This window comes from Drosophila arizonae, chromosome 2, assembly GCF_054131065.1.
Source record: "Drosophila arizonae isolate 15081-1271.41 chromosome 2, UAZ_ARI_1.0, whole genome shotgun sequence".
NCBI lineage: Eukaryota > Metazoa > Arthropoda > Insecta > Diptera > Drosophilidae > Drosophila > Drosophila arizonae.
In genome coordinates, this window is record NC_142922.1 from 2972438 (window position 1) to 2996603 (window position 24166).

At 37.3% G+C, this 24166-nt stretch overlaps 2 protein-coding genes and 1 long non-coding RNA gene across 11 annotated transcripts in view; 1 reads left to right on the forward strand and 2 right to left on the reverse strand.

Annotated features, from left to right (window-relative positions):
* Positions 1-24166, forward strand: part of LOC108608686 (serine/threonine-protein kinase 32A) — a 34327-nt gene that overhangs the window by 2776 nt on the left and 7385 nt on the right. The window contains exon 1 of one of the 9 annotated variants that reach the window (XM_089462818.1): positions 10561-11508. The exons of 3 other annotated variants lie outside the window; for them this stretch is intronic. The gene's annotated coding sequence lies outside the window, so the exon portion shown is untranslated. Of the gene's footprint in view, positions 1-10560; positions 11509-21361; positions 21493-23590; positions 23701-23856; positions 23878-23933; positions 24067-24166 lie in introns of those variants that run through there. 5 more of the 9 variants (XM_018000180.2, XM_089462823.1, XM_089462820.1 and 2 more) reach the window with 5 other exon arrangements.
* Positions 18241-23479, reverse strand: LOC149270188 (uncharacterized). Its single transcript, XR_016268666.1, has 4 exons — positions 23358-23479; positions 21341-21458; positions 20383-21245; positions 18241-20312 (listed from the first exon to the last, which is right to left on the reverse strand). It is a non-coding gene; the product is annotated as an uncharacterized LOC149270188 (long non-coding RNA).
* LOC108608687 (ubiquilin-1) lies at positions 21850-23227 on the reverse strand. The gene has a single exon (XM_018000182.2). It carries the CDS (start codon positions 23225-23227, stop codon positions 21998-22000), a length of 1230 nt encoding a protein of 409 aa, XP_017855671.1. The 3' UTR covers positions 21850-21997.

The following is a 24166-nucleotide window of genomic DNA, read 5'->3' on the forward strand; positions in this document are numbered from 1 at the left end:
TGATCGTTTTATGGCCAGTGCCCATACATATATTGAATTTGATGGCCATCAATTGTGGGGGGTGAGCAGGCGTTCGATTTTTTGATAGCGCACGTTAGAGCACTTTGGCTGCTAAACAATAACGGACGTGCTGCAAAATTAATGACCGGGCCAACGGTAAATTGACCGAAAACTTAGCCAAATAACGTTTTGGCTATAAAAACTAAAAAACTTTCGTCTTCGCCAATAAATATGAAATTGGCTGCGCTTGTCAACAACTTAGATTCAATTGTCTTCATATCAAAAACATATCAAAAGCATATTTCAATAAAATTCGAGCAAAACTTTCAACTGAAATTTTACCTTAGTTCAATATGCCAAAACTTTTTGCACAAACTGAAATTAATATTTCTTCAGAGAGAGAGAGAGAGAGAGAGAGAGAGAGAGAGAGAGAGAGAGAGAGAGAGGGTGAGAACTTTGTAAATATTTGTGTTTTGGCTCTTTGGCTACTCTGGACTCGAACTGTCAAGCCATCAGCATTCCGAGCTGAAATATTGACATTGCCTTCAATTACGTCCGAACAGCAAAGTGGCCAAAAAATGGCCAATCGTAGCTGCTGTGCAAACAATTTTAACTGCCAAATGAATCGACTCACACTTTACTTTTGTTATCAACTGTCAAATGGGCTTAGACTACGCAGCCTACGACACCAACTCTCTCTCTCTCTCTCTATCTCTATCTGTATGTGTGTGAGTGGAGACTAATTGAGTTTGCTCTGGCATTTGACCACCTAATTTGCATAATACGAAACCATGTCAACGGCTATTAAATGGCTCTGTTATGCACTTGTTGGCCACGGCTACAGTTTGTACCCCCGCTAACGGTTTAAATTGCTCCAAATAATTAGCTTAGATGTCACGTAGTTGCTACAAAATGAGCGTCTAGTCTCTGTATTTCTGAGGGGCTTAAGGGATCTGCTCACTTGGCTGGCTCACTGGGCAGCTGAAGCCCGGCCACGCCCTGCTCATTAAAATTGTTGCAGACCCAAAAGTCGTCATTAGCTCAATTATTCATAGTTGACTAATAATATTTTCCATTAAAATGAAGCGAGTATTCAATGCTGACTTCAAATTTCATTCAGCTCTTTAGACAGTTAAACAATTTTCAACTAGAATGCATTCAAAAAAGTGTAAAATGTGAATAAAGCCAATTAAAATACGAAATGTCTGAAAATTTTGTTGAATTGAAACTGAAGTTTATATAAAACGCGTTCAAGTGCAAAGCTGCTTCAGAAACTGTATATATTCATAAATAATAGTGAAAAAAGCTTATTAAGAAACTTGGGGAAAGACAAACAAAGAGATTGAAGAGATTGCCTAACTTAGGAACACTCCGCAGTTCGCTCTACATTTCTGTTTCGTTGATTTCACTTTGCTTTAATTTATCAGCATTTTATGTCCGCTATTAAGTTAAGAAAGTATATCGACTTTATACAACCTTCGAATTAGGCCTTTGCACAATATTTGTATTATATTCACAATCCGGTCTTATACTGATTTCAGATTTTCTTTGTACCTCAGAGAAGATGTTAAAAGATGTTCTTTAAGCTGTTACACTCTTACTCTGACTCATTTAGAAAGACTAATTGCAGTCCTTTGTTTATTTAGCTTAATTAGATTTGTTATTTGTTGATTTAAATGCCCTGACCGTGGCGTAAATGTCGTAAAAGTTCATTTCTCGCGAAAAATATTACAAAGCTGTTGAAGACAAATTTTTGGGTCAGACAGACAAAGGCTATGAAGGGAAAGTAGAAGTAGGAGAGACAGAGAGAGAGAGCGGATAGGTCAGTAGAGCGCAGTAGAATATATATATGTATATTATTTACTTTGGGTTTGCTTATGTGTGTGAGTGCCCAAAGAGGAAAGGAAATGACAATCTGAAGAGATGAGTGATTTTTCTCCAAGGACTTTAATATAAAATATAGATTTGTGTACGCCAAGCTCACATAATAATAAATATTATGTCGTTTGCTCTAGAGTTAGAGGGCATAGATGATGTTGTTGACAGCCTAACAGATTGACCACTTTCCAAAACCTCCTGTCATTGGGAAAAGTTATATCTTCGGCAGTTTAAATGTGACATGAACACTGCTAACATTAAAATCAAAATAATGTATGTAACCTTAGGATAAGCAAAATGTAATGTAAGCAAATTATGCAAATGTTATCATAAGTAAACATCTCATCCGGAGATGTTTCACACGCATGGATTACAATCATTCGAGATAAAAATAATAGGTTAACTATACAAAAACGAAATTGAATTTAATTTTTTCGTTCTCAAAAGATAACGTTGTGTCCATATACATTAGGACTTCGAATTTTGCCACCTAAGATGAAGCTATAAATTCGATGAGCCACCCAAGAGGGGAAAATCGATTTTTGAATCAATTTTAACGGTAGTTTTTTGTTTATATTTTTATAGCCTTACGCTTCTGATGGTGAAAAAGTTAAGGGTGTAATAAACCCAAAAAATGTGTCAAAACGTAAAAATAATCTACAAAGTCAGAAGTAAATGAATAAAACGAATAACTAAATGGATTTTATAATATGTTAAAAATCAAACGATAATATTATTGTTTAAAAAATATTTTTGTGAAGAACTGCTTGAGCTATTCTCTTATTTAGCACTCAATATACCCCATTTAAACGCTTGATGGAATGCCGGGCATTGGATACACATGTAGAACATTATAAGCGTTTGGGTGTTGGCAAAGTTTGCGAATTCGCCAACTTGATAAGGCAAACACTGTTTATCCCATGACTTCATAATAAGGAAAATATTTTGAAAACGCCTTCAATGCTGTCACAACATATTTGACTCGATAGGGGCCAAGATTTAAATAGTTTAAATATGCCAAATTAGGTTGAATTTAACCAATTTTAACTTGAACAGAGTGAAATACCAAAAGATATTACGCACTCACTGATGATGCTGGTCCTGCTGCTGCTCCTGCTGCTGCTCATGCTGCTGCTCATGCTCTTGCTGACGTCTTTTGACGGAACTGAAATGCCAGGTGTCAATAAAGTTCGTCTGTAATTTGTCTTTTGACAAAGTGAAACTTTTGACTGGCAGCAAACACTTACGAGCACATATTTATTTTCGTGTGTCGCCCCTTGAGCCAGAGCAACATTTTAAAGTTGCTTTTTGAATGTCTGGCAAATATTTGGGCTGCTCCTTTTCGGAAGTGCCGGGTGCGAGATCTGATACACAGATACGCGTCAGAGGGAGCAGTATTAATCTTATTTCTAGTTTATTTACTTTTTGCCTTTCGTCTTCGACGTTGACTTCGGCTCTTGACTGTGTTGGGCTCGAAATAATACTCGTTCCAATGAAATTGTATAGGGCAGCGGGATGAAATTCAGGCACATGACATCACGTTCGAGTGCTTTGTTATTTTAGTGGCAGAGCAAACAGAGGCAGAGCCTGTCCTAGTGCCTGCGACATATCGACTTGTTGGTAAAGTGTATATAACATGCCCTACAATTGGCCAGGGGCAACAATTACACACTCTACTTGATTTGATGCCCATGCGCTTCATTAGATTAAAAACTAGTCTCGGCCCTCGGGCACGGTGTCGTCGTATACCTAATGAAGGCAGACTCAGGCCACACCCAGACCCTCACCCAGGCCCAGGCTCGGGGCGCTGTTCCAGCTGCAATAACCGGCCAACTTATTAGCCATCACCCAATGTCCATTAGCGCCCAAAATATATGCAATCAAATGCCGTGTTTCAGCTTAAAGTGGCGCGTGTTTAACTTAGATTCTTTGTTGGCTGCATAACATGCAATCGCTATTGTCGTGGAGGACTTTGCCCAAAGTTTATCCACTTCACCTTGGTGGGCTCATTATTAGTTTGTCCAAAGCTTGGCCACAATACAGCGAGTGTCGTGTTTATTCAAGAAAGTGTATTTCCAACAACCTAAAGGCATTTTATGAACAACTTTAGGGTTTCCTACATTTTAGGTCTATATACATATTGCAGATATTATGACTGAAATCCAGATTTGCTTCCTTTATATATATTTTTTCCTTAAAATATTATATATATAATTTTTTTATACATTTTTGTTGGCTTTACTTTCCACATAAATATTGTAAATATTATGTGACGGATGTCGCGATTGGTAATTTATTTTTATTTTTATATTTTTTATTTTATTTTTCTTAAACATTTCAATTTTAAAATCTTTCAGTGAAAATAAAAAAAATTATTTAGTATTGCAATTGAGTTTGATTTTTTTATTATTATTACATATAATCTGGTGCTGGTATAAAATCAAAGACAAGAAAACTTGTATGACTTTATCAAACGAGCATAAAGAAAGATTTCCCAGAGCATTCACTAGTCGAAGAGCTCTGCGTAAACCTTCTCTTAGCGCTGTTTAACAACTTGAATACAAAATACAGCAAGACTGCAAAATTGCTGCTCGTATTTGTTTGTGTTTATAGTTTCGAGAGCTGTTTTTTATTGGCCAGCTTGTTGCATTGCGCCGCCTATACACTTACCAAGGGTGAGGCTAAAATTTGAGCTAAGGAAGGCAAATATTAACAATTTCAAGGAAATGCATAACAGCAACATTATGAAGTGAAGAAAGTGCAGCTATAACAGACATCGTTAGTCTTATTAAATTCCACGTATTTAATCATAATTTTATAAGCATAAGCTACATATATGCGGAGCTCTACTAACTGTAATGTAATGAAAAACAATTTCGCCCATATTATTTTAAGAATGCTGGTGAGTGTATCAAGTTTTCTGTTGGCTCTTCGTCTCTTTTTCTCTCTCTCCCTTTCTCTCTGTCTCTCTCTCTCTCGTTCCTTTTCTCTCTGTGCACTGGCGCTCTTTTGTGTTGCCTACTTTTGTGCGTCTTAATTGTATGCCTCAAACAATGAAACGCCGCGTAAGTTGCCCTCGTATTCAAGGGGCTTTTAGCAGTTCCGTCGCACAAACGTTGAAGCGCTGCAGTGTGTTCGGCACTCAGATGCAACAGTTTTTGAGTGGAATAAAATAAGTAATTGATATTTGCATGCTTTTATGTGGAAAGCGGCTCAAAGACGGCGCACTCGGCTCGCCATTAATGATGCAGCACGTAGACTCAAGACTCAATCCCTTACCCGCAGTTGATGGTACGAATTCACTTCGTTGCACTGCCATTGTGTGTGCATCTCATTAGCAGTGGCTGCGAGTGGTTGCTGTTGCATCATGTGGTTGCATGTGCCGCCAGCAAGCAAACAAATTACATTCGACATTGACAATCTTGCGGCTGCCAAAGCCGACACACAAATGGTTAATTAACGGTAGTCAGGCATCAGTTGATGTTGCAAATCTGGTTTAGATGTGCAGAGTAATCTCTTTAGTTGCATAACGAAAATGCAAATTTCATATGTGTAAATCAACTTCCATCAATGCTCGTATTTTAATCTGTTGCCTTAACCACATAGTGCGGCTTATTATGCATAGTAGTTACTGAGCGAATATATAGATATAACATATATTTTATTACAATTATCTTTCATTCCTTTTGTATGTAGGTTATTACATTATTGGAGATAAAATCTAAATAAATTTCGACTGTTTTTATTATGCATGTTTAATAATTAATTTAATAATTAATTTTGCCTATTGCTTATTGCCAAACAGACCTGTATGCTTAGGAATGTGTGATGGATCCCTCATTGAAAATAGGCTTATATACTTGCTAAGCATGAGCAGCAGAAACAATTTGCCTTGAATACATCAATCTTAAAAGCTACATGAACTAGAGGCTTATTTTTTTTTTTTTTTTTTTTTTTTTTTTTTTTTTTTTTTTTTGTATATTTATTTTAAGCGCTGAATCTAGAGGCTTATATTATTATATTTTTTAATTACTAAATTATGAAAATGAATGATTTTTCATTTATATGAAATCGATTAAAATCGATATCATTTTTGTATAGTTGTGCTCTGCCGTATAGTTATTCAATAGGGATCTAGAGACTTGTAATCTATAGTATTGTTTGCAAATTTGTTGAAATCGATTTAAATCGATATTTAGCTTCAATCGTTGTTTGCTTAATTTGATTTATGTATTGTGCATTTTTGTATCTCTTTAAAAAAAACACGAATTTATCGAGTTTTCGAAGTAATATAAATAAATATAAGGGAACTATTAAGCTTTGAATGAATAATATATTAGTTATCTTAATTACGACCAATGTGTGTGTGTGGAAAAAACATGTTTGGCAAACTAACAACTGCATGGCGTCGCCACACTAAATTAAGTATTTAAGAGCTAAACACAGTAAGCAAAACAAAAACAAAACTCATTCGATTCGCCCGTTTCAGCTGGCCTTTCAATTATGCATGTGAAAGTTGTGCGAGTATTGCGTGTTTGTGGCCATGGGTGGCTTCTGTTTTGGGCATTGAGGGCATTCAGCCGATGGGATGGATGGGTGCATTGAAATTTGCGATAAGTGTCTTTAATGACATGACAACTAGATTGATAGCTGGACAGCAATTTGATGTTATAAATGCCAGTTCACGGTTGCCGGCACACTGAATTGAGATTCTAGTGCATTAAGGCAATCAACTGAGCAATGACAGCGACAGCCACTTTGGTATACTACGTGTGTGATACGGGTTAGCCATGGCTAACAATTCTGCGGGCTTTTATTATCAAAGCTCGCATCGCTTTTTATGGACGTCGTTGTCGCAGTCGTTTGTTTGTCGCCGCCGGTGGCTTATTATTACATATGCTGTTGGCTGTTATGACATGTGTTTCGGCCTGACGGCCCGCCGCCACAGCAAATTCTATCCATCGTGGTGCAAAGAAGATAACATAATAACAGCATGACCATAAAAAGGTTTGTTTGCTCCCAGCAAACCGCCATTGCCACGGCCACCCACAATTTATTGTCCATTGGGGCCTGTTGTTTGGTTATCCCCACTTTAGGCGTTCACGTGACCATTGCCAAAGTCCATAGCCAACAACAACAATGGAAAATTTCAATCATTATGTTGGCCAAAGGAGTCAGAGTAGAAAATTCAGTGCCACAACAAATTATTTGCCTCAATTTTCAGTATTTTCGGGTTGAATGCATTGCATATAAATGTCAAGTTGTAAAATTTTGATGGGGTGTAATTACAGTTACTTTCAGATAAAAGCAGGCATTAATTTTGCAAATGAATTCAACTTTTGGTAATGACGGTAAAAATTGGAATAGTTTGGCATTCCAAAGAGGTCTTATGTATGGCAAATAAAAGTAATATGCTTTTATCATCCATTTTTATTTGATAGAGCTTTAAGTATTTACAGCTCAAAACATTTCTTCTCTCAATTTTAGAAAAGAATATAGTTTTGATTAAATTTACATTCAAGTTGAGGCAGGTGCAAAATTAGGAATTCAAATTTTTGTTTTGATTTCAAATTTAAGAACTTCGGCAACTGCATTAGAACAATATTTTTTATTAAAAATTATATTTTATTTGGAGCAGCATTAGCATTTTGCCAATAAACAGTAAAGTTCCAGCTTATACTCATTTTTCCAAGAAAACTATTCATTTACTGAGTATCTGCTAGTTGAGCACGCCCGACTGCAAACTTTAATTACTCATATTAAATTTACGGTGACGCCGCAAAAAAAGAGAGGACTTCTCTCTGGCATTAATATTAAATGTAATTAAGTCCATTGAATGTAAATGGTGATTGTAAAAAATTCAACGCATTTACAATAAGCGGATTTCATTTCAACTTTGGCATTGTTAAACAGTTGCTGAATAAAATTGAAAAGTGAACGAATTTGTTGAACTGTTTCGCTCCGTTCTAGGATTTAGTTCGGTTCGTTTATTTTGCTGTAATAAAATGGGGGCTTGGCTGGCGCTTATGCATTCGCATTTATGCGCCATAAGCTGCTAATTAATGCAATTATCTTGACAACATCAGCTCATTTAACACTTTAAGGCCATGCGACACGCTGTCAAAAATTGTATGCGCCAGACTTTCTGTTTAATCGTGCGTACATCAATTCATATTCCATTTATTGATTGATTTTACCAAATTTTACAGAGCTTTTCGCTTGTTACATACTCTGTTGATTAAATATACAATAGGCATGGCTACAGTTGCGCTTAAAGAGAAGCGACGCGGCTTGCCTCCGGGTGTGTGACTATCAAATACCCTGGTTTTTATGGTCTGAGATAACAAACGAAAAAAATAAATAAATATCGAAAGAAAATATAATCAACTTTCTGATATATGGCATAGCTGTGTCTATGTCTATCTATCTATAGAGCAGGTCAATAAACATTTTTATATGAGATACCATGCCATTAAAAAGAAATACAGAAATCTTAACCTTAACTTTTTTCCATATTTTAAAACGTGTTTTTTCCTTAAATGACATTTCAGATTTTACACGAGTTCACATTAGATTAAACCTATATGTACGCTTTAGATTATAACTCTCTTCGGTAAGTCAAGTCGACTATGAAAAGCATCTACCTCAAAAGTACTTATCAAATTGCTATAGGGTAGTGCAAAAATTGTAGCATTTGATTGATATGGAAAAAAAGAGCGAGAAAGCAAAAAAAAAAAAATACGAAGCAATATTACAAATTGTTTCATTGGTATTTTTATGTGTTCTGCTTGTCTTTGGAGTTGAACGTGTGATGGGCAACAGCATTCGGAATTCCCACAGTCGCCTCACATTGGTCCAATTGATTCAACAATTCCCAAAACGAATTTGCTTACAACAACGCCGGATTCTAGCAAAATCAATATGTGGTGTGAGAAAGAGTTGTGTGTTGTGTTCCTTCTGGATGTGGCTTGGATTTGATAGGATTTTCATGTTTCGATATATTCAACTGGATTTAGGGCGCAGCATTGTACACAATATTTCTTTTTATATTTACCGAGTGGAGCATGGCAAATGCAATTGCTGCTGCTGCTGTTGCTACTGATGCTGCTGTATTTGAAACACGCTTTAAAACCACTCAGAAAATGTGGCGCTTGCAGCGATAAAACTTTGCCAAGGCAATTTAAAAGCAACATGTAACTTAATTGGTATTTTGCTTTGAGGATGCTCCTGTTGGTCCCTTTTTCCCCATTTTTTTCCATTTTACTTCACTGCGTGTTTTTTTTTTATTCTGCTATGTTGCGGCTGTCATTTTGTTGTAGCGCTCAACAACATGCAACACTTTTCCGCAGCTTTCCACAAGGAAAACAAATTTCAAAGGCGTGCCCTGTGTTTGACTTGCCCCACCTTACATCGACCTGCTTTCTCATATTTATGCAAGACAACAGAACCAGAATGTAGTAAATTAATTCGGTTTATCTGCATTTGACCAAGCCTCGAGCTCGTTAGTTCCTTAAATAGCTGAGAACTTGCTATAATAGAGATAATACTAGCTGCATGAACTGTAAAATATTCTTTGAATTCAAAGCTAGAATGCTGCCTTAAGAGATTCCTTCTCTAATTGATTTCGTTTTTAGCTACGTTCCAGACAAAGAACTCGTTAGAGCCGACAAAGTGCAGCTTTGTCGTTGGCTAAACACACACAAAATGCCTTTCCCTCCTCAACTCTGAGTGCAAGGCAGAGGCAGAGAGCGCACAAGTTCCATGTCTTTCAACTCTGCTCTATTTGAATTTATGGCATTTATGACAACAAAATGAATTAATTAAAACGTAACTCAATTCCATCTGGTCCTGATTTATCAGCTCAGCAACAGAAAATTTGAAAATTAAAATTTTACTTTCCATTTTTCCTTTTTTGCGTTTCTTTTTGCTTTTGTTATTTGTAATTTTTTTTTTTTTTTGCTTTTTATGCCACCTTCCATAAAAGGCCCAGAGACATTCACTGCCGTCTGCCAGCGACGTAAAAAACAAAAGAAACAACGGCAATCGACCTAAATCTAAGGGGAAAGCCAGAAAACCAAATAGCCCGAACATAGCTACGCCTACTTTAATACCCTACAGTCCGACAATTTCAATTTCTAGGCAAGTAAATTTCTTGGGAAATTGCTTTGGGTTAGTGAACCCATTTTTGAGGTACTATATAAAGCTGGTCGAAGTGAAAGCTGTTTAGAAATATACCTAAAATATTTTATAGAAACGATTATTGTTATTTATCATGTCATTTGGGTTAACTAACTCGCATTGCCATGATTGGAGAGGGTAGCGCAACTTGAGAAAACCTCAGATAGAGCGGTTTCATGGGCGGCGCACACAGACGCAGGCCAATGCCACTTTGCCCAAGCTGACAAAATGGCGCTTTAAGGCCCTTTGTTGACACTGGTACATACACACTTACATACTCACACACTGGATAGACAGCCGGAGAAAAGAGTGTGATACACTTTAACCGCATTGGATTACTGGGCTTGGCAAACAATTTTGACTTTGCTGAAATTAAATTCCACTTAAAGCGCCTGATCCTGTGGAGAGTACTTGCCTTATTTTTATCGAAGGTTGCGGCTTTTTTTTTTATTTCTTGATTTCGGTCGGAGAGGAAATATCTCAGAGAATAAACAATGAAATGTGCGTAAACAATGCGCGCTACGCACAAAAGTATGCTAATAAAATAAAATACAAAAAGCGAGAGACACACCGAGGTGACACACCTGAGCTTGGCTGAGCATGCCACATATCGCATTTACAAAGACAATATTTTCAGGCAAATAGAGCTTACAACAGCTTAGCACACACACGAAAACGCACACACACACACACACATGTAACGAGAAAATCCACTCGATGTGCTGGAGGATGCTTGCTTTCCGCTCACATGCGGCTAACTCGACAAACGTCATAAAATATGTTCGCAATCAATTTGCGTTTAAAGCAAAGCTGGCTAATACAATTTCTATGGCCGTCTCGCAAAATAATAATAATAATAATAATAGTCATAATGACGATAATAAAGCATGGCCCGCCAACTTGGCTAATTGGCGCTCATTCATAAAAAAATCCAAGCCGCAACAGCAACAGCAACAAAGCCACACCATCGAAGCTCATCTCTTTCGCTCTCTTAAAAGCTGAGAGTCTGCGTGCTAAGCTAACGTATTCTGTTCGTAGTCTGGCAACGCCGCCAGCATAATAAATAATAAACCGTCAGCGTGGCAAACAACAGTTGTTAGCTGCGTTAGTCAATTTTGGCAGCGCTGGCTAACGGTACTTCGTTGCGCTAGCTAAAAGCAAACCGTGGCAAATAACGGAACTGTTAACGCCGCGTGTGCGTGCGTTCGCCTCTGTGCTTGTGCGTGTGCGTGTGTGTGTGAGTTTGAGTGTGCGTGTGTGTTGTTCTTAGCTATCGCGTGACTTTTTAGCTGGCCAAACTTCACAGCTAGAGTTAGAGGCGGCATTCAAAGGGAAATAACCCGAATATGTTTACGAATTGTTGAGGCCGCATTGAGACCAAGTGAACATGCAAAAACATCGTCAAATTCGCAACAATGTGGAGCAATACTAAGGTACACTCGAAGAAAAACGGTGATTTGAAACTCATAATCAAAAAGAGATAATAATAATAATAATAATAATAATAATAATAATTAAAATATTATATTTAGATTTTTTTCTATGAGTACGAAATTGAACTTTACGATGATGTATGTAATGAGAGTAAAGGTTACTAGAATTACGCGCTAAATACTAATTTCTTAGTACTTTACAGCTGCGTACAGTGCACTTACATATATCTGCATACACATGCACACACAGTTAAAATTTAATAACACATAATAATCTTAGGTCACGCTAAATTAGAGTATAATACACTCAATACTTGTGCTCACTGTACCGACATATCAGCATGAGCTTACACATATGTATATACATAAATGTCTGAATTATGGTAAAAATATATAAGCTCAACTCATACTACTACTACAGCATATCTGCATATACTGGCACATAAATCTAATAATAGAGTCAAAGCTCAGGCTGTATTAGAGTATAACGCACTCGATGCTTTCGCTCAGTGTACTCACTTATCTGCATACACTCACACATAAATGGCTAAAACGTAACGAGTGCAATTTGAATAACTTAACTTGTGCAATTTGGCTACACGCTTTATATGCATATATGAGTGTTGCCCCGATCCCAATCCCGATCCCGACGTCGACACGGCAAATCGATAAATATTTAAGGAAAGTCCTAAGCCAGAACCACTCCACAGTCATAGCTACAGCCACTGTCAGTGCCAGTGGCACCGCCGTAACCACAGCCAAGCACTGTGCACGCGTATAAGTTAAAACGTTTACTCAAATCCTAAACAGCGGAATTTTAAATGTAGCAACTACCAATATACATACATTGTGTGTTAGTGTGTGTGTGTGTGTGAGTGTGCGTGTGGTGTGTTGCTTTTTGTTCATGTTTTCTGTTCATGTCATTGAACCCAGTGCCCACTTTTCGGTTGTCCTCCTGATTCCTAGATGGCTGATGGGGGGTTGCTTTGGCCTTTTCTTTCTTTTGGGGGTTGCTAAGTATTCTAATGCTTGTTGTGGATTTGCTGCTTGTACCTTTGACGCGCGATTAATCGAGCATCTCTCAGCCATAGATACAGCTGGCCAGCAGCTGACAGTATATATCTATGTATATATATATTTATATCTATGACTCTTTGAAATGTGCTTCAAGTCAGCCACAGATTTGAAGATTGATAGCCTTAAAGTGGATTTATTTTTATGCAATTCCATTGAAAATCAAATACAGTCTAAGTGAGCTCAACAAAATCAAATGACAATCTCAAAGGAGCTTTCACACATATACACATACAGAATATCTCCTCATGCTCATACATACTATATAAAAGCATTTAACTTTAACTCCCTGATGATGTCGCAGCCAACTTCCAGCAGAAGCAAAATACTGCAGAAATATATGTATTGAAATGTATGAAAATAATTCTAGTAAAATTCTTAAGAAAAAATAATAGTATAAATTAAATTGTGGAATTTGAAATTTTATGTTAGTTCATGCAGCTGGCAAATAGAATTTATATTTGCTTTCAATTTATTTAATTTTCATAAAACTTTTCATTTCACGCATCTAAAAATAGGAAACTTTTCTCACAATTAATTAGATTTTGAGCATGAAGCGAACATATGTATTTGAAAGCTTAAAAGCAATTGAAACAATTGCAAAAAAAAAAAAAAAAAAACAGTTAAGAGCGTTGCAGTCGGACTTAACCAACTGTCTGATACTTTGTTCATACTTTGATCTCATTGAAATTGGAAAACATATATAGTCTATAGATCTCAAAATTGAAATATGCCACGCCTCTATATCTCCTTCAGCTTTATATGTAGAAGAGTCAAAGTTGTATAGCTAGTTATAAACTATACATTGCATAAATCCAATATACTTCTGGTCCCATCGGGAACAAGGTATAAAAAAAAAAAAAAATAAGCTCGAGGATGCCAAAACATTATGTTACGATATAGATTGCATTCATACGGAGAAACTGACAGACGGACAGAAGGACATTGCACATAACAAATTTATGGTAAATGACTATAAACGGCAAAAACTTGCGCAGTTAATAAAATATACTGAGTACACTCAAATAACTGAAATATTTATGCACTTATTAAATATTCATATTAAAAATGTAAATGTGTAAGTAACAGCAAAAAATGAAATAATTTTTCGTATATTTATTTTATTTGCATCAACTTTTAATTTTTGCATTGATTGATGTGCTGGCGGAAGCCGGACACAGATCCGTGGTCAAGACAACCAAAAGCTATAAAATTTTCAAATAATAAATCGCACATGTCAAGAGTGTCATAAACAAGTACGAATACCTTTGTGGGGAGTACTCGACTTCCAGATATTATATAATTTGTAGAAACTGCAGACGGCTTTCAACTGAACAAAGAAATTTTGAAACATACAAATACGATATTTCATTAACTTTAGATTTTATTTTATATTTTTGTCCAAAGTTAAGTATTAATTTTTGCAATATTCAGTTCAACGCAATCAAAGGATCCAGCCAATTACGCATCATTGTAGGGTATCAAAGTGACAGAAATAATATAAATGCCCCACTGAATCGTAAACAGAAACTGTCATAAAATGTGCCCATTTACGAGCGAATTATAGAGTTTTTTTTGTGGTGCCGTTAAAGATGGTTTTTAATGTGCCATTAATGTCGTCCGTCTGAAGTATTGGACTTAACTGACAATATCAGTGTACATCAAGTTGTTATAAATAAGTAAATGGAATTTGTATAAATGCGCCGCAGTTAGAGTCAGATAATCTTCGTATAAATTCCAATTCCAGTTGTTTATTTCGTCTCGATTACGATGTGAAAAGATGTTCGCCTTGTTCAGAGACATATTTATGAGAATATTTATGGTGTACCATATGATTAGCATGACAAATCAGAGATTCCTATTGGTAATCGATAGGAACTTATGGGGAATTACATTAAAAATAACTATATCATAATGCAAAATATTTCAATAAAAACTTTTGAGAATATTGCACAAGCTATACATGGAGATCTAAATATATCAACTGTCCTTGAAGAACTCACATTAAAGCACTAGATACCTAAACAAGCTAAAAAATCGTTAAAATTACTTGTCTATCAAACACCACTACACAACAAACTTTAACGATTACACCCTCATCACGCTCCCTTCAGCACCAATTTACCACATATCGACCGTCATGAGAAAAGAGGAATTTATAAAAAATTGGGAACAATAATAAGTCAGCTGCTCTATTAACTTAACCTATTCTATAGACTGGCCTTAAATTACTTGAAAATACGTGTGGGTCTGTCTTACTACTAAAATACTACTATATTAATGATTACAATTTAAAGACAGGTTCAGTCAACTCCGTTCCAGGTATTGTGTGATTCCTTTACTGAGACGTAATAAATCCAAAGATTTCTTATACAAATTGTCTTCGCAATAGTTATCAATGCATTTGACAATAACTTAAAAATAATTCGATAAACATCAATCAGAAATGTCAAATGAAAATCTTCAATATTTACGGCATTTTCTGTTCAAGCTGTTTGCTGAAGTCGGCCAGATGGAAATGTCAATGCGCGTCTGTTTGAGCTGGTGCCGTGGCCGTTGGGGAAATGTAAATTTTCAATAGCGATTTTCAGTTGCCAGACACCGCTTTTATACCTATTTGCTGTCAAAAAGGGTTCGGCCACGGCTCGTTGCTCACAATTTTAACTTCAACTTCTGCTGCTGGTGGCGCCAACAGCTGTTTAATTAGTTTTTCCGGCAAAAGCAACAGATTTTTCCACGCCGCTGTCGAGCGTCAAGTAAATATGACAAGAACAAAAACAAAAAAATAAATAAAAATACAAAACAAATAAAAGCAAAATGCAAAGCTGCCATTAATTAAGAAGTCCTTTCCAATTTGGCCAGCCAACCGGAATGACAGAGGCCAGCGACGGAGCAAAGGACCAAACGAAATTGAGGAGCTGGGCCGTCATCTTGATTGATGTGCTGCTGCTACTCCCTTCGTTTGTTTTGATAACAGCAACCATATCTAGACTAATCCTACTCTCTACTAGTTGTTGTTGTTGTTGTTGGGTTGCATACTAATATGGGGCATGCTGTCTAATCTTTGATTAATGAAACGCCGACCTATTTATATCAAATGTCTAATGGCTCTTGCCAACAGTCAAATGAAAGCGAAACCCGTTCTAATCGAAGTTTGAAATATTTAAAATGTAAAGCTAAATTAAATCCTCACTTTTATAGTTTGCTAAAAATTCTTTTATACATTATAAAAATTTATAAAAAATATTTAATGCCTTTACATATTTATAAACAGTTTTCTCTTTTGACACCTTTAAGACATTTCTTATTGACATTTCTTTGACTGTCAATACTTTTTCCTTTATTGATAGCCTTTGCTCTATTTCTTCAGTGAAAACGAGAGAACTGTTTGTAATTTAATATTTTTGTTGCTGTTGCAGCTGCTCTAAAGAATCAAAGATGTTTGTGCCTCTTTCCTTTAATTATCTGAGCCCGACTTTGTTATGCCCTTTTTGACCCATTCTTTAATGAGTTGAGGGCATAATTACGCACAGGCCTCGTGGGTCATCCTAGGCCCATTATTGAGCTATTTTGGCGTACCCAAATCACACAATTGTTAATTATGTAAAATCAATAGGCCAGCCGCAGCAGCTGGCGAAGGCAAACAAAACACAACAAAAATAAAATTAAAAAAAAAGTGAAAAACAAAAAAAATGGCCAAGTTAAGATATTTGGGTCGGCAATTAGGGAACCGTCCATTGATTTTGGCCAGGCACTGTGGCGTAAAACACTTTTTGTGTATATGTATATACATGTTGGTGTGTGTACGTGTGCTTGTGCCTTAATTTAAGCAAATCCAACAAAACTTTGGCTTTAATCCAGCTATTCAAAGTCTAGGCATGAACGAAATATGTTTACTCACAAGTGGAATTTTCGCTTGAAGTGGAACAAAAACCAATAAAAATATATTGGACTCTCGGCCTGGGTTAGGGTAAGGTAAGTTACGGTAAGGATAAGCTGAATGCCTTACCTCGCCTGCCCTGAAATACAAAACGAACGAGCAATGACGAGGTCCAAACAAAAAGATTTAAGGCAAAAGCCTTTAACTTCACTCAGCTGCTCAACTGCTCATCTCTCGGGCAAGGAATGTGGTCGTATAATGAGTTTAGAAATCGACTGACTTTGTCTAAAATCAGTTTTATATGCCAGGCTGCCAAGCGTGCATAAATGCGTTTTATGAGTCTTTTGGGGGATTACTTATGGCCTCTCACCTGCCTGCCCCCAAGCAACCGAATAAAATATGAAAGAGGCAATGTTAAAACAAGCGCACAAAAGGATTTTCGTGTACGCAACTTGAGTTTAGGCAAGCATGATAAACACATATTTACCCTACGCATAGACACATACAGAGATCTCAAAAAATATAAATAGGAATCTTGTCACTTGGGTTTTCTTGTTGCTTATCAGCTGAGAAAAGGCTGCTGCGTAATAAAAAACCGTCAGAAGGGGGAATGTATAAGGTAGAGGGGAAGAGAAGGACAGGGCAAATGGGCTTACAAAAGGATTTGCATGTTGACAGATTTAGCATCGCGAAAAAATACTCGCGAAAGATGTTTAGAGATATACATACATATATTTGTATATTATATATGCATGTACATTAGTATATTGCATTAAATATCTCGTTTACTTTAACTTTTCGCCTTTTGTTTTTTGCCTTTAAGTTTGATTTTTTATCAAGCATTCTGTCTCTTTTTCTTGTTACATAGTCGAAAATGTAATATAATCAATACAATTGATGACCATATAAGAGCATTAAAAATCGAAATTTCTTACATTCTTTCTGATTTGAATTGTGAGCAATATTCCATCTATTACGTTTAGATCATTATCATTCAAATGAAAGCGTAAGCTCTGCTGGCAGTGCTTCGAGCTTAAGGTCCAAATTTGAATATGTCTGTCTCGCATATTGGCTTTGAGCTCATTCCAAAAGCAAAGCGAAATCTGAACATTTGACATAGCCCCAGAGAAAATGCAAAAATGCAAAATTCCAGGCTTACAAATCGACAGTGGAGCCCTTGCTTAACTGTTGCAAAACCTACTGCTTTTCAAAATGTTAAATGAAAGGGAATTCATAGAAATGTCACATAAATCTATGTTCTGGGTTTTACGTGTAAAGCCTTCAATAAATGAGATGTGGTTTTCGTGAGAGAAAAACACTACAATATTATTTTTAGTGAACGACTAAAAACATTTATTATTTTATTATTTTTTACAAACAACCGAAAATATTTTTATATATATCAAAAAAGAAATAGATTAAATTTTTATAAAAATAAGTATTCGATTTCAAAGGAAACCACATATATGTAGAAATGTTGTATAAATAACAGTAAAAATACAAATTATATCAACACAAATTTTTGTGAATTGCCACAGCTGCATGGCTTGTTTCACAATAACTGTAGCTGATTATTGCAAATTTTGGTTTTATTTGCTTCCAGCTAAAAATAATTTAAGATCAAATGGTAAATCATTGGGAATATTTCAATCATTAAGTCTCATTAAATAAAGGATGAAATATACTGCCGTTCTTCTTTGGTCAACTGAGACAGTCAATATTTTTCGGTACTTTATCTATATGCTTCGCTTAGTTATAATTCAACATTTTATTTCAACTTAAATTAGTTTCAACTGCAATCTGCTTATAGCAATATTCGCCATTCAACGTTTATAAACAAACAAGAATCTGCTTCATCTTAGTTTGCTCAACTAACGTTTTGCTTTAAGAAACTGCAAATAAAGCATGACATAATAAATGACTCACTCTCTCTGTCTCTTTCTTTCCCTCTCTCTCTCTTTCTCACTCACACACTCTGTTTGCAACGGAAACCCAGATTTAAAAACTTTGAGAAACTTTTGCTTATCCCAGTTTTACTTGTGGCAAAAGGAAAATCCAGCGTTTTTATGATGTCCGGTTATAAAAGCCACTCGCCGGAAGCTGTTGCTGTGTGTGTGGACACAAGAAAGCCCACTGCTCGCTGCTCGCTGCTCACTGCTCACTGCTCCAATGCAGCCAGAGGCTGAATTGCTGCTGCTCCAACTGCAAATGAAGTAACTCTATAAAAGATTTCAGATGGCAGACATCTGCCAACGCAGCAAATCAAACGTTCCCTGATTTAACCAAGGGAACGTCAGTTAATGTGTCAAGGTGACATTTGGCCTGGATACGAGTAACCATGCCCACTACCCACGACTCGATTGCTCCCTCCATGTTTTCGATTAAGCGTTCTTCCTGGCCGGAACCGGGCTAAGGCTTCCCGCCGCTCACTTTCTTAGGCAATCACATTAAGCGGGTGCTATTGCTGTTGTTGTTGTTGTTGTTGGTGTTGTTGTTGTTGCTGCCACTGCCAATGTTGCCGTCTGTCTGCTGGTGTTACTCTGTCATTTTCATAAAATATTCAAATACGTAAAATGAGCGGTGGGGCTAACAAGAGCAACAAAAAAATCAAGTTTCACGTTTTCAACTTAAAATTCGCTGACTGTGCGATACACTTGACGTCATTAAGATACATTGTTATTATTTTGTGTAATCCAATACGAGAATACATAGATTGAAATATTGGAATAGTATGGAAATCATTTCAAAATATAAGAATATTTACAGAAACTATGTATTATACCTACATATTTATAGTTCTTGGCAGAAATCAGAAATTGTTGGTATCAAATCTTATATGCAAGATAAAAATATTTATGTCAATAAAAAACAGAACATACCAAAAATTATAAGATATTAAAGAACTGCAGTCTTGACTTTTTTTTTTATTATTAATAAATGTTATATATAGCACACCACTTGAATGTCAGATTTTTATGAGAACATCACGCACCAAAATAGATGTTTAATTCAGGCATAGAATACAAATAGTCAATAGGACGCAAATAGAAGCTGGCATTTACATTAGGCATAGGGCCCAACACTTTCTCTTTCTATCTCTCTCTACCTGGCTGTGTCTTTCTCTCAACCGCCTCATATTTGTATATACCTATATATCGCAACTTGTATTTTTATCCCTCTTGCTTCCAACTCTGCATATCTTTCATTCTCTGAGACCTCTTCCTCTCAGCTTTCATTATCGCTCTCTCTCCCTCTTCTCAATCAATCCCTGTGGTTGCATCTCTTACTCTTTCTTTTTTTCTCTCTCTCTCTCTGTCACTAGTTTTCTCTCTCCAACAATATCTCTCTACTCCTTTTATCTCACACTGTCTTTCTCTTTGTCTGCCTGCCCCCCAGCATGTGTTGTCTCTCTCTCTCTCTCTCTCTTTCTTTCTCTGTTTCATTTGTCGCTCTGCGTTTCTATCTATCTCTATTATTATTGCTCTCTCTCTCTCTCTCTCTCTTTTCCCTCCTGCTATATCTAAATTTTTTGTTTAATAAGTGCTGAAAGTAAAGCGAAAATGCCCATTTTCATTGGGAAACTGAGTATAAGCAGCAGTAAAACTGTATATAAGTACATATATACAAATATATATATATGTATATGAATGTCGGCTGTGTGTAATGAAACAACTTAAACTCTGCAGCTGCCATTTACATTGTTGTTGTCGTTGCTGTCATTGTTGCTGGACATGTTGCTTCCACGCCATTTTGTCACCTCAATTCGCCTCCCTGGAGATGTATTCTGCTAATGTGCGTATTTTGTCCCTCTTTGTTGTTGATGTTTCCCCGGCTTGTTCATTTGAATATCTTAAAGGCAAGAAGTTTAGCTGGAATTGTAGAAGTGCATAATAATTAGAAATTTGTTAAAGCTTTGAGTAACATAAGTATGACATATACATAGTCATAGATATACATATGTATATATGAGCTCCATTTTATTAAATTTCTATATACATCCATTAAAGTCTTGAGCTCAAAGTGCTTGAGCTCGACCGTTATCCATGGCTGAGTAAAATTACTTGCAGCAAAACTTTATGCAATTATTTTCTTCCACAGAAAATATGCAAACGGTGCGCAAACTTTTTTCACATTTACCTCAGAGTATGCAATGCAGGCAGGTGCTAATTGGCAGCGTCACTAATTAATAAGACTCTGAGAGCATGAACCTTAAGCAAAGGCAAATGACTTTCCCAATTCACTCAATTCCCAATGCCACACAGCATAAAGTTTATGCAAATATTTAAATATACATACATATATGTGTATATACGTATATTGAAGAAAATATATATAAGAATTGCCTCACACGCAGAATGAAATGGAATAAAATTGATATGTTTACAGTTGTGGGTGGGCAGACAGAAAAAAATGGCTAGGAAACGGAAATCGCTTACGGGAACCTGCTGATGGAAACTGTCAGCCAAGTCTTTTGCGTCAGAAGCGCATTGATGGACGACCAAAAGGATGACTAAGCCATTGCCCAGCTTGACAGAATTGTTTCAATCAATCATAAAAGGAATTGCGCAAATGCGAATGGACGAGCTACGATTTGAGCAAAAACAAATTGTACGAAATAAGAAAGAAAATCGAACTGTGATTACTCTGACCATAGGAAATTTATGTGGAATTGTGATAGAATTACTCATATTTGAAATTTGGAGATCTGTCAATTTACAGAATGTGGCAAGGAACTGCTTAAGTACATATACATATAAAAGTGCATACATATATGTGTCAACGGATACCGACATATTTTTTGCCTGCAACAAATAGAAAAAAATTACTATACTCGAAATACAGAGCCCATGGTAAAAAATCTATTAAAAAGCAAACCTTATTGACCATGTCAACTTACTGTTATCGATACGCATCGCATCTTAGTTGTTGGCAATTCGATGAATCCTTTTCTATAAAAACAAGCGTTCCTATTGCATATAGTCATCCGTTGAAGCAGGCTCAGACTTTGGATTTGGCTGCAACAAAAAGAGAACAATTTATTTATCGGAGGTAGGTTTAACCTCTGTAGTGTCAGTTCACATTTACATACATAGATGCTACAATTTATTTTTCTAGACTTTTCTATATGCATGAAAGATGAAGTATGCTCTGTAGGGTATACAAATACATATACGCCGACATAATTTGACAGACGGAGTCTCACAAATGAATCCTATCAAGGATTATATTGCAATTCCTAGCTTCTGGCAAGTATATGCAGAGTTAGACGCCCTCGAGAAGTTGAGTCTTACATTTCTCCATAATTGGGCAACCTTATTGGAGCCCATTTGAAATGGGTGTCTGTTTTGAGCATGGGATGGGTGGTGGGTGGGGGGAGTGGTACAAAAATAAAAAAAGAGTAGAAAATTGTTAAAGATGATTTTATCTCTTTGAATGCTATTGCAATTATTCGACTATCGAATGACGGATACAGAGCCAATGCTAAAATTGAGAACTATTGTGAAACATGAGTGTGTTAATTTGTCAGATGCTTGATTCAATTGATGATTGTGTACTAGCGATTCCACTGCTCCAAAAGCTTGACAGCCGTCTGTATGTTGCCAGCGGACATCAGCAGGGCGCAGATGTTGCGCTGTCGATCGGTGTGCCCCAAGGTGCTCAGGTGGCGCAGCTGCGATTGGTAGCGCTGCTCCCAGCGACTGTCGTTGCTGGACATAAAGTCGAAGAGATTGATGGACGCTGCTGCGGACGGTGCAGCACTAGCCGCAGTGGCTCGAGCCGGAGTAGCTCGAGTCGGAATAGCCACAGCCACTGCAGCTGGAGCTGGCTGTGGTTCGCCCTGCTTGGCGGTGTTGAGTCGCATTCGGGGGTTCAGTTCAATTTGTGCTGAGTCCGCCATCTCATTTAGTTGACGTGCAAGCTCGATCGTTTTGTTGATGTCGCCCAACTTTAGGGACTCCATCATGCGCTCACATTGCCGCGCTAGATCCTCCACCGTATATTCTTCATTGTCAGTAGTATTCGTTGGGATCGGTTCCGGCTTGGGCTCGACGCGCCAAGGATTGGGCAGCGGCATCCTATTTTCGCGTCCACGCTGTGGATAATCGCTGCAGATGGATGGCTCCGCCTCCAAGTAGTTCATGGCCACGTTGTCCTCGTGTGCCTGGCGCAAGAAACGGCTAAGCTTATTCATCAGGCTATAGCCACCCGGCACCCATTCCATGCGCATGATGTGCAGGTCGCGCTTGCGACCCAGCTCCTGCACCTTGGCCGGATTGAAGATGGTGGAGAAGAGATCACGCAAATTGCGATCACTGCTCATAAAGTGGCGAAACGTTGTATTCTCATCGATCAAGGCCTTGATGCGCGGATCCGCCTGCAGCAGATCGCGCAATAAGTTGATATCCTCTAGCAGCGGCTTCAATAGGTCGTTGGCTCTCGAAGTCCAGTTGCGGTTGTTCGCTGACGACGAGGTGTCAGCTGAAGTGTTTTTTTCGTTGTCGATGCCGTTGGCATTGCTGTCGTCGTGCTCGTCGGACGGCTCCTTAATTAGCTGGCGAAAGATCACATGAACCGTGACGCCCGAGATGATGCCGTGGCTATCGATGGTGCCCACGTCGCGCAGCACGTGTCCGCCAAAGACGAGCACCACGTAGTCGATGGCCTGCTCGAAGCGCACCGCCACCAGGGCACGCAGGTTGCTAATCAGCTCGTTCTGGCGCACCGAAATCAGCGCCGAGCCGCTGCCCGTCTTGGCGGTTATATCGATGGACTTGCAGCACATGACCTGGGCGAGTGAAGACTCCACGACAGAAAACAACAAAAAAAAAAAGTTAGTGAAAATCTAACGGCTGCAATCGTCTATTTCAATCTGTTGTGTTTGTATTATTATTGTATAAATGAATATGTTTTACTGTATGACAACTGGGACTCAGTTGTCGAATGCCAACAATATGTGAGAAGTGTTACGAGCAAACGCGTGCTGCGGCTACTTCTTTGCTTTTCCGGTCAGTCGACTCCGAAGACAGCTTTCAAATGATTCAGTACTTTCGCGAAGCTGCTGATGGACACTTGTCGTGCTTTTGTGAGTCACGACACGACACGATATGAAACGCAATTGACATGGAACGTGCTTGTCAGTGTTTATCAAGAAGTCTATTTAGAGAATACAAATTTAATATAATTTTTGAAAATATAAAACAACTTTTCAATGAATTTAATTTTTTTTTTTTTTACTAAACTTAGCTTGCCTTAAAGGTATATACTTGGCATATGGGTATTTGTAAAAAGCAGTGCAGCTCGAACTGTATAGGGTTGCCAGGCTAAATTGAAATATAATGTAGCACGTGCTTTTTTTTTTTACTATTATATGTATTTCAAATATGCCATTCATTTGGAATGAAATACATTAATTTTACATTTTTTTGCATTGTGGTAAATATGGATTCTATGAAAGAATAATACATAGGGAAATTGGACAGCTTCGTAACGAATACAGGAGCTAATTCATTTGGACTTAGAGAAACTGAATTGTGAGGGACCCGAGCGAATGCGATGTTGAGTGGCCGAAATTGTATACATATGTACATGCATAGATGTGTGCATATGTATGTGTGTATAGAAGTATGTACATATATACATATACTGAGAAAGTTTGTTCTAGAAGTCTCAGCTATGTATTAGTTGCATGGTTTGTGGCTCTAGGTATGTATGTACATGCACA